This window comes from Numida meleagris, chromosome 3, assembly GCF_002078875.1.
Source record: "Numida meleagris isolate 19003 breed g44 Domestic line chromosome 3, NumMel1.0, whole genome shotgun sequence".
Lineage (NCBI taxonomy): Eukaryota > Metazoa > Chordata > Aves > Galliformes > Numididae > Numida > Numida meleagris.
In genome coordinates this window covers 22,236,430-22,248,588 of record NC_034411.1, presented here as the reverse complement: position 1 = coordinate 22,248,588, position 12,159 = coordinate 22,236,430, and the positions used below count along the sequence as shown (strand labels likewise).

Genomic DNA, 12,159 nt, shown 5'->3' with positions numbered 1-12,159 from the left:
GTTTTGTGGGTTTTTTTGTTGTTGCTGTTTTTACTTTCTTTAGCCTTAAACTTGGTGTATCTGAGAAGCATACCCATGACACATCTGGTGGTTCTTTCTGATGGGCAAAGGAAAATAACATTCAGAAATCCCAAACAGTTGCCTAGCAATTATACCAACAACACTTCAGCTCTTCAAATATCATGAGCCGCTTCAACAAACAACCAATAAAGCACAGATGAGAGGGATGAGGGAATAGATCTGGAAAGACTGTCTCTACTTATTAGAAAGAAAAAAGGGAACGCATTCTTTTTAAATTAAGAATTACTAACTTGATTAGCAGTGCTCATGGCTAAGATAAACGACAATGAAAAGCAATTCAAAGCTATCAGTCCTACAGAAAGCTTGCCAACCACAGCCTCAGTGGCTAGTGAGAATTCTGTGGCACCTAAAAGATCTTTGCCACATTGCCAGGGATAGTGCTGAGGAATAGATACCCCAGAGTCAATTCTTCAAGGGCGGAGTTTCTTTTTCTCTTCCAGAATGTGTTCAAATTAAAAAAACACATCCGCAATAAGCATGCATGCATGAGATGTTTTGGGTTGGAAGTCTCACAGGCCCTTGTGCTCAGCCTCGTGGCGACAACCTCAGCAGACCTAGGCAGCACTTGGGACATGGCTAGCCCTCAGCTTTAGGCCACTGACCTTCAGCAAAACCAACGTCAACACGTCCCTTGCCTCCCATCCCCTAGAAGGGTACTAGTGTTAAATGCTACCTTTTGCTAGAGCTCTCCCAACACAATTTGCCCCTTCCCTGCCCCAGATAATAGGACAGATCAAGAGTTGGTGTTTACCAAGACAATGTTTTGAGGATCTGGTCTCACATCTAGTTTTGAAGTAGTATCACTGCTAAGGGGTAGCACAAGCAGTGCAGTGCTAAGGATTGTTCAGGGTATGCACTACACATGCATCTTTTACAATTAGATGAGCTGTTAGTAAGTACACGCAGCTTGGCCACATCCATTTGCTCTAACCACCGAGGAACTGTACTATAAGGGGAATGCATGCCTCAGTACCACCAAACAGGATGCCGCAGTACATCTGGACCTTGTTCAGGCATTTTGATAACAATAGTCTAGTTTTCATCAGTTTCTGGCTATACTCATTCATGAGTGCCTCTGAACACTTCTTATCCTGCTGGGGGTCACCAAATGTCCTCTGTGAAGTTGTGAAGCTGTGAGATCCTCGCTCTTCTGTGAGGCTGTGAAGTAGCAATACTGACCCTGTCAGGATACTAACTGCCACCATTTCCTTATAGTTCAGAGGGATATTCACATTTGTAGTGCAGACCACTGTAAATGAAATTACCTAATTTTGCTTTCAAATGTACTTCATGTTATACTCATTCCCTTTTTTTCATGTGTGCGTAACAAGGAAGAAGTTATTCATAGACTTTTGAACAAGGCTAAGAGCTCCTTCATGGTCCTGGGATGCATGTCTACCTTAATCAGAGAGAAGCACTGAAGTGCAGCAGGGCAGCTAGCACTGTACAAGATCAGTGAAGATGAGTATTTTTTGGTATCTGGTCTGCTTTTATTAATGAACTCAGTGGCTGAAAATTTCTTGCAGTACATAAGCATGCACGTGCTTGATTCCGACCTTCTAATTCCTCTTCTTTTTCCATCTTTGCTCTGACTACCTGGACTAATTATAGTGCTTACAGTGAAACTTATAATGTAGTCTATCACTCAAACACCTGTTTTTTCTTCAGTGAACTTCCTCCTTTAGATGAGTTAAAGCTCTGTAGTTCCAGGAAGTTCCTGGCTAACCATGAGAATTTACCTTGAAAAGGTACTAAAAGCTTGAGACCTTGCAGGGTCTCCCAAAATAAGTATGATAGATTTTGCTCAGTTACTCAAAATCCAGATAGGCAAGCATCCATCAACACTATGTTATAGGAGGAAAATGCAAAGCATTTTTAGAACTGTTTATCCCTATTCTACCTGCAGAGCAAAGGGATTGCTGACACAGTGCCCAGATATGAAAACTGCAAATGAAAGTCTTCAGGTTTTTGCTATTGCTTGGGAAAAGTAAACACTACACAACCCAACCTGACAGCTTCACTGAACAAAATATATGAGAGCTGTTATTCTGAGGCATACATCTCCACAGGGGAGAAACTAAAAATTGCATTAGCTTTTTTTTTTCCCTCGAGTATTAAAAATGGAAAATAGATGTCTTTTCCTCATCTGCAGAAAGCGGCTTTAAACCTGTGTATACATCAGCCCCTCCGAAAGATCTGTCTGTAGACATATTCCCTATTAATTAGCAATTTAGTGCCCATCTGTGAAATTGGATAAGCAAATATGTTTTGATTCATTTACAATGAAGCTGAGGAGTTAATAACTTTTACTTTCAGTTGTAGCACATATTTCAATAGATAGATAGATACAGATATACATATACACACACAATAAATAGAGGCAAAAGCACACATCTGTCAGCGAACTGACCTGTGAAGACAGAGCCTGTATTACAAAACTGTAATTCACCATATGTGCAGGAAAAACAGCTACATAGTAATACATGTATCATATCAGACACAGTAGGCATCCACAGAATAGAAATGCTTAAAAGCAGCCACAGGGTACTTCACCTCTATCTTAAAATGATCTGTTTTTCCCAAACAGATACGCAATATTTGAGGTCAAGAGTGGAGAGCATTTTTCACCTACCCATGTCTCCCTTCAGTGGGGCTGACCAATGGACCATACATCCCCAGGGCTAGGTGATGAGTACACTGTAGTCCCTCATGACTCTAATCAGGGTTTGCACCTACCCAAGTCAGAACAAACAACCGTAAAACGCTATCTCCCTGAAAAACGTAGAACACAAGAGTACCTCCCCATGGGAGGCGGCTCCTGAGCAGAGACCAGGGCTGCTGAGACGAAGACACACAGTGTGCCTTATGCTTTCCTTTATGCTTTGCTTTCGTATAAAAGCAGACAAACAGCCCCACAGCCTCCATGCCCACATGCAGCTCTTTCGTCTCAACCAGCCCTTCCAGTGTCAGTGCACTGCTAACAAGATACACCCACCCTTCCTTCCACAAACTCACGTATCCTAAACTTTTTACCAGGCCAACATTTGTGCTCACTCAGTCACAAATCCCACTAGGATAGAGACACATTAGTGAAGTTAACTGGACAGTACATGGATCTACTAGTTATTGTAATGTTATAACGCAATGGAAAGCACAGCAATGATAGCACGGTAGCAAAGTCCCAGGCTGCAGCAAGTGAGGATAAGCCCAAATACAGCAGCCATGGACACAGAAACAAAGGAAAAAATCTGCTTACTTCCAGAAGGCCTCAGATACACAGGGGACCTCCAGCAAAACACCCTTACCTCCACTGCCAACCCTTAAATGAGGTCTGGGAAGCAGTGGATCCTGGTTCCACCCCCTCCGGTCACTCAGCTGCATTGCATGCACCTGAGCTCCCCTGGGCTGGCCCTGCCTTCCCACCAGGTGCTCAATCACTGCTTCACGCCATGACTCAGCATTTCCACTACAGTTATCATAACAAAATACAGAATAAAAAGAAAAATGGAATTTCATTGAACAGCTATCTGACACTGTAACAAAGTGCTATTATCAGTGGTCAATAAGTCTGTGAGGAGTTAACAGCACACAAATATACTTCTGCCTCTGGATCAGCTTCACAGGAGTCAGCAGTGAGTAGAATGGGATAGATCATCAGTGGCAGAGCACAAGAGAAGTATGAATTTAGTCTTATGGAAGATGGAACACAATTAGAGCATTAATTCCAGCACTCTTTGCATAAGAATACTGAACACACGTGGAAGGACACTACTTAAGCTCCTTATGCTCTCATATACCTGTATTATACTGAGCCCATCTGATACAAATGTCTTGTTTGGGTGTCACCATAGTCCTTCACTAACTGTACCAAAAGCCTTTTAGCCAGTTTTCCAGTGGATGAGACAGCAACACACATCTTGAAATCTCTTGTTTATTTATATAGTAACTCCTCTCCTGAAAACAGAGAGGCTAAGCAGAAAACAGTCCAAAACCAAAGGAAAATATTGCTGCTACTTATGATTTTTCTCCCCAGAAACCATTCAAGATATTCAGACAGTAAATCAAGCAAAACCTAACCAAACATTAAGCTATGCTTGAAACAAGGGCCAGAAAGCCTACAAAATTGCACCACCTGACAGTGCTCCTCCAGACAGCACACACCATGCCCAGCCTTCCCCAGCACTTCGTATGATCAGATTTATTCTATAAATCATTTTAGAATATCAAATATGGAGAAACCAGGGGGAGGCAAGTGCTTACCACGCACTGAAGTGGCACCAATGCCAACTTCGCGTGTGTTAGCTACACAGGCCAAGCAAAGAAGGTGGAGGTCACAGACACCTTCACACATCTTGACCATCAGTTTTATTTCAAGAAAATTCAGGTTCTTTCACAAATAATAAGAGGATCGCAATTTCAAAGGCCATCTCTACCAATAAAACTGTTAGCATGACGTTGGACAGCCATGGCACTGTTTAACAAGCTGCTAGCTTGTTGACACAGTGCATATTACTACTCTGAAAAGGATAAAAGCCACAAATAGAAGGAAATTTTATCACTTTCTTTCTAATCAGCTAAAATTTTCCCCATCAAACTAATGGAAGTTGCTATTTATTCACACTTAAGAGGTTACTTGGCTCAAGGGGAAAAAATTACTCCCCTATTAAATATTTCCAGTTTATTTAAAGAAAAATTTTGCTGGAATTAATTTGAATTATTAATGCTGGTTGTTATATATATTTGTCCCCAAATAACCTCTTTATCATGACACTATAGTGGCAGTTCAGGGATCTCAAAAACAATTTTGTTAGCGTATTGACTTACTCAACTAACAAAAGATAACAACCTCAAAGGAAAAGTGCCACTGTTGCTTCCATTTCATACATAAAATCTGTGAAATGTCTAGTGCTATTTCAGTGGACAGTTTAAATATACAGGTATGTATGTTTGCGTATACCCAATCATTCCAAAAACAAGATAAATTCACACAGTTCTTAAGGACACCCTCTAGAAGGGGAGAAGTTAATGGATAAATAAATTTAAAGTTGGGCTCTGCAAATTCCACTTATCTTCAACCAGAGCTTCTATCAGTCAAACTGGTAGGATCATGGAAAGAAAATGGAATTCCCTGTGCTACTGAAAGATTAGAAATGAACGGCTGCTTTCACACACCGTCAGAGCATAGTTTTGGGCATCACTGTGTACTACTCAACCAAATTATTACAATAGTGGAAAAGAGGATTTTCAGCGCAATCGTACCCTTTTGTGCTTATTTGTTAATGAAAATGGATTTCTCCTTTTCCACTACAGGCTTGAGTACTGCAACACGTTCATCATTTAAAGATATTCAGCAAATCACAGGATCTAAATGAAAGATCATATCTACAGTAAACATTTAATCTACAGATGTCTGTAGAATAATCTACTTGTTTTCAAGGTTTCTGCCCTTTGAGTTCCTAGCACAACCAGATCTTTACCATGAGGAAGATCACCACAACACAGTTGCCTGACCTCTTTTAAACCTATTTTCTGCTAATGTCAGAAACCTTGAGATACAAACCAGCTTGCATAGGAAGCTTATTAAACTGTTTACTATCACTGTTTTTCACCCCAAAAATGAAATTTATTGCATAAGCAATAATAAAAATACTAAAAACATTAGATTATTAAGCAAGAAGTGCTTACTTCTGATGCTTTGGACTTTCACAGATGCAAATCTATGTGACCAGACATACATAAAATGAAAAGCGAAACAGGAACATGTAGCCACCAACTCTGATGTGAGTGAGTACCTCAGCTAATAACAAACATGCTACTTGGCCAGAAACACAGATTTTCCTGAGTGACACAGAAAAGCTCTAGCCAGGAGACTCCTTTTCCCTCCCCCAGATTTATCCCTCAACATATTTGCTCTGTATCTTTTAAGTTCCTAACAGATCAGACATAATTCTTATAAAACTAACCTAGTTCAAGCTGACATCGTTCTATGTGAGAGCTTAATTCTACAGGCAAAACAGTGTTATTTTAAGACATTTTATAAGTGGAAGAAATTGTATCAACAGTTAGGCTCCAAACAGCAGCAAGCTAAACAAAGCTGTTTAGTTCTTCTCATCCTCAGGAACGATCACAGCTCAAAACATCTTGCATGCTAAAAGCAATAAGATCCTACAAGATCCAGAGAGGTAAACTGAAAGATTGGATCACTTAGCTGCCATACCCACAAACACATATAATGAATAGTCCAAATGGTTTCCAAGTAGCTGTTCAGAGGATAGAGATATTCAGATATACAGATATTTATCAGGACAGGTATTTAAGGTTCCAGAAGTCCAATCAAATACAAAAAAAAAAATTGTTTCTGTCAAACATGATTGTGTTCAGAGATTTAAGATTACCAGACTACTATTTTTAAAAAAACTTGCTGAAATGAAAATTCATTTCACAGTTCAGAGCAGATATCTATCAGTTCTCACCATGTAGAAATTCTGTTTCTTTCCATCACACTTTCAAATGAAGTGTTTGGAGCAGGGGTAACTCCAGCATATGCCCACACACATTCTTGATTTTACAAAGGTTATGTTCACTGAGTACTCACAGCGCTGAATAATAATAATAGCACTAGCTATTCCTGTCTAGGTAGTGTCACGAGTGTAACACATAATAAACAATAAGCCAAAGGTCAGGATATTTCCTATTAAACAGGTACCTTCATCTGGAACGATGTTTGGAAGCCTGCTCTGTACTACACTGCTACACTGTCTCATGCACATTTTCCTGAGGAAACTCTGTAATTGTCTCCAAGCTTTACATAAATTCCACTTTTACTACTGCTAGTGTGTTTTAATAATATGATGGGACTTCCAGCAGTGAAAAAAAACTAGGAGAGTAAACTTAACAATTTTTATAGCTACTCACTCAAGAATGCTCGTCTTTCTATTCCTAACGTACAGCCTGCTTACCACTGCAGGTGTAATTTCAATACAGGATTTCATTTCTGCTGTAAAATTACCTATCAGAATCAAAGCTGCACATTTCTATAGTGCAGTAGTAGTGCTAATTGAGTTTCATTGTATGTTAGGCTTAATTTTCTGCTTAGCAAGGGCTTTTTTTTTCCTCCCCTAAATACAATATTATTGTATAGAAGCTTCTCTCTCTCTAATAACAATGATATGCCCTTCAATGTATGAAGTCTTTTTTTTTTGTTTTCTCCTTGTTTTGGTCCAAATTACACCCTTATGTAGAAAAGCATGACCAAGAGCAGTCACAGTATGGTGTATAACTGCAAGTAACTCTCCAGGAACTTTGCATGGACCAAAAACTGGACAACTTGGCAAACATGAATCTCTTGCAACAAGGAAACATGAGCCAGAAGAGGTGTCCAAGGCCAGTGGCACTGTATTTGCTTCTTCCTGTGAAGATGCTCCTGGGCTTCTTCCCACTCTCTCACCTACTTGTCTAACGTACACAACTCTCAGACACGCCAAGATTTTGCCACATACCAAATTTAAGAACAAGGGCTGTCTATGCTCACTCCAGTATTTTAATTTTTAATACCTCAGGCTTTAGACATTTTGTTGTTTACTTACATGAGAATATTGAAAGGATATTAACAGAATATTGCTTCCAAAATTACTGATTTTTTGCTAATTAAAGCAATATTTCCATCTGTGATTTTAAAACCAATAAGAAAGTGTGAATAACTATACTGCCACCAAAAATACTTTGCTTTTAAAATGCATAATAATGTTGGGCATTATTCTAGATGCTTATATGTTACTCAGCATTCATGGCACATAGCTATTTGACATCGTGTGAGAGACAGAATCTCTAATACTTACAGCCAATCATCATCATAGCAACAGCAAAGATCTTCTCCCCGTCTGTAGTTGGTGCAATGTTTCCAAATCCAACACTGGTGAGGCTGGTCATCGTAAAATACAATGAGGAGATGTAGACAGAATCCTTGCTTGGCCCACCTTCCCATTTTCCAAAGCCAGATGTGTTAAAACGGTAAGGTGTTCCTATTGACATTCCCAGCTGATAGAGCCAGCTCTCAGTTCGGATCGTGTTTGTATCCTCATCAATAACTTCATAATCTCCTATGCTGTACCAAATGCAGGCCAACCAGTGTGCTGCGAGACCAAACACACACACCAGGAGAACCAAGACTGCTGCTCCATATTCAATGTAGTGATCCAATTTCCGAGCGACACGACCCAGACGAAGTAGTCTGACCACTTTAAGTGAACTGAAGAGGCTACTGATGCCCTACAAGGATAAAGCACAGTGGCCATTAGAATCAAAGACTAAAGCAACAAGATTTGTAACTGCCATTTGCAAAAGCACAAGGTGATCTATCAGAATTAAGTGTTCATCAGAAAAAAAGAAGCCGTGAAACATGAACAGCTTAATGACTCTTTTCAGGGACAGACACATGCCTTATCTTTATGCACTAATATTTCGTAGGTTGGCCTCTGAACTTCCCTTTTAGGTCATTTCAATAGGTCTACAAATAACTGTGTAAAGGTTTCAAATGATAGGCATGCTCAGTTGTGCAGGTAAACTGTCCCTAAGTATCCTCATGCTACTTTAGGCTGGCTGAAAACAAATATGAAAATCACTGACCATTAAATTACACAAATCTAATATTTGAGAGGAACATAGTAAGACACCTACTGAATTAATTCCAGCAGTCAGTCATGAACCTCTCATAGCAATTTCTGACTTTCTCATCAGCTCTCAGTCTGATCTCGGGCAACACATGCTCTATTTTCTCAAATATAACACAGTCTGCAGTATTTAGGTCAGACATACGAGGAAGACAAATAAAGGTGGTCTAAAAAATGCTGGAAGTACCAAGAGATTTGTATTTTTTCGGTGTAAATGTGTTTCCTGTGGCTATACTTTCACAACTATCAGTCTTATAACATTTCTCAGATGGACAGCACAAAGATTAAGTATTTCAAATATCTCACTGTCTAATCCCCCACATCATTTTCCTGACAGCTTTGCTATGTAGTATTTCTGTGCTAATACCAATTCTACTTCTGTAAAACAGAATTAAGCCAGCACGTAGGATTTTATGTTGTTAACTCTTAGACCGATTTGCATTCCCAAGTAAAAGTTGTTAAATAAAAACAAAAATTCAAGGCCAGTTGGGAAACTTGAAGAGCTGAACAGTCTTTCCTATAAACCTTTGCGCTTTTTTTTCCCCCCTATTCCTCCTTATCACAATGGCTTTCATACAGAGAAGTCTGATTAAAATTTAAGTAGACAGGTTTAATGAGTATTTCTGGAAATGTATAATTGCATACTTCTGGTCACCAGCTTTTACTGGAAGTTTGTTTATTCCTACATAAATACTACTGCTTCAGTATCTAAGGCTGGTTCAATGCACTAGAAGGGATGTTTTATTAAATAATTACCTAAAGTATATTGACTTATGTTCCCCAGGAATGCGTCAATGTATTTCCTCTTTATTTCATGAATTTGTCATGATTATATTGGCTCGTTTTCAGAGACAGATACAATCTGTTATCTCAGAACACATTATCAGTTTCCCTTCAGGGGAGGGAAAGCAGGTATTTCTGAAGGCTAAGTATGGAGGGAAAAAGAAAAAAAGGAAGAGAAAACATAACAAAAACAAACTATAATTTGATCTTTAAGGTCCCCTCTAACCCAAGCCATTCTATGATTACCGTATTTTAGAAGCTGGGCATGTAAGTCCCTGAGTGATGAGCACGTTTACATTATAAATATCTACATTCTATTACTACCACACAGCCTTACAGTATTTTTCCTCAGGACCAAAGCCCATTTTTCCTTTTTGTCTGTACAATTTTAACAGGAAAACAATATCGTACTACATTTGGAGAATTCACCAGTAACAGCCAACTTTTAGTTTTAGTCTAAAGCTAAGCCTTTAATCACACAGTGCTTTTAAGTCTCAGGCAATGGCAAGAAAAAATTACATCCCAGCATTCTAAAAAACAGTTTAAATTTTGCTGAAAAATGGCACAACATTTTTTTTTATAAATTAAAGTTCATTCCTGGATTTAAAAAAAAAATCCGCTTGTCAGTGAGTCCTACCAAAGGAAAACAATGATTCAGCAATGATTCAGAAAGGAGTTAGATGTTTGGGGATTTCATTAATTCCTAATTGAGTTAGACTGAAAAGAAGGACTAGAAATACTTGTGGAAAAAAAAAAGAGAGAGAGAGAGAAAAGGAGCTGAAGAAGTTGGATATAAAAATAGGAATACAAAATACAATATCTGAAATTAGATGAAAACAGTTTAAAGCAAATAGCTTTCAGAGCTTCAGAACAGAATGTTTGGAGATCGCTATATTCATATGCTAATTTCGCTTGTGAAATTCCCAAAAATGGAATTTTGCAAAGCATTTTTTAAAAAAATGATTTTAAAGTTGGAAGAAAGGTTTTGTCTAAGTGGATCAATATCAAAATGAAAATTGCACACAGAATTTTTTTTATATACAATTCTCTTAAAATTTCCTAAATGACAGGATTTCAAATTGTTATAAACAATGGAAACTTAATAGCCTATTTCATAGACTGTAAATCAGAAAAAAATCAGATAATTCCCCAAGACTTTAAAACAGTACTTTTTGTCTCTAAATTTAGCAAGTAAAATTCTAATACTCATAGGAAGAGATCTGCTGGATTCAAAATTGACATTTTTAGATGACCATTTCCAAAATAGAACTGTGCTTTTCGATTACTATCCATTATAATGCTCTTATCTGCGCAGATTATTTTTATGCTTTTACCATACAGATGTCTCCATGATGTCACACACAAAAAAGAGCTTGAACTCAATTTACTCCTCTCGATGCATGTGCCACCCTCTTAGCTCTGCTCCTGCTACAACATTTGAGAGGCAGATTCAGAAACACTCAGAGTTCCTTCTGCCCAGATGAAACCTTGGTTCATAAAGAGCTAGAAATTGTACTACAGGTCCCCAGATGCCCCAACAGCCCCCTCACAAATGCTTTGCTATAAAGAATCAAGTTTAGGCATCTACAACGTAGGCAAGAAAGGACAGAATAAGTAATATCCCACAAAGTCCTATCTAGGCTAGATTTACTCAGAGAAAGTTCCACCTGATTGTATTCCACAGGTCCCTCCTCCAGGGAGTATGTAAAAGCTAAGAAATCAGTTCTAAGGCCCAGGTAAGAAATCAGTACAATTTTAAATATATTCTTCTTGCAGGGACAAATTGTCAGCATAAAATTATGAATTTCACACAACCTTATATACCAAGTTGTTTGAAGTAACTGAATGAAACTAATCTTTTTACTTCTCATCCCCACACGTAGTTGTCTGCTGGTTTTGACTGGGATTGAGTACACTTTCTTCAGTACAGTGCTACATTTTGGATTTGTGACAAAAACAGCATTGATAACAGATATGTTTTAGTTATTGCTGAGCAATAACTATATTGCTGAGTCTTTATCTCAGTTCCGGAGTTTCTAAATTTTGCCCTTCCAATTCTCTTCCCCCATTCCACTGGGGGGAGAGTGATAAAGTGACTGTGGCACTTAGCTGCCTTCGAGGGTTAAACCACAACAAGTTGCTGACATTTATTCAAATATTTAATACGCTGGTTGCTTTACTTTCATTGCTAGTGATGGCTGATGCATGAAAATTGAAAAATCTGTAGCAAACCAAAGGGCAAGGTCAAAGCACCGAGAGCCTGAAGAAATAACTCTGTATTCTTTGACTGAGCAAACTCAAATGTCAAAAGCCCTTATAATAATAATCACAACCACCACCACGCCCCTCCTCCTTTGCAATCTTTGCAGAGTAGAACTATACCTCAAAAGCAATAGAAAAATAGATCAGCATTCTTCAGTACAGCAGGAAAGCAAAACCCACACTGAAGATCAGAAGATGCTTCAGAAATTTATCCATGGAACACTAAATTTCCATGCATAATGTTGCAAATTAGACCTACTCACTAGACACTGTGCACATTTACACATAGATTTTCTTTAGTATCTCCTTGTTTTCTGCAAAACATGACCTGCTGCCTGGATATTGATGTTTTGGCTTCAGCTTT

General features: G+C 38.6%; 1 protein-coding gene across 1 annotated transcript in view; it reads right to left on the bottom strand.

Annotated features, from left to right (window-relative positions):
- Window positions 1-12,159, bottom strand: part of KCNH1 (potassium voltage-gated channel subfamily H member 1) — a 182,140-nt gene that overhangs the window by 123,584 nt on the left and 46,397 nt on the right. Inside the window, exon 7 of the mRNA XM_021393204.1 lies at window positions 7,920-8,349. Coding sequence (XP_021248879.1) covers window positions 7,920-8,349 — 430 coding nt within the window. The remainder of the gene's footprint in view (window positions 1-7,919; window positions 8,350-12,159) is intronic.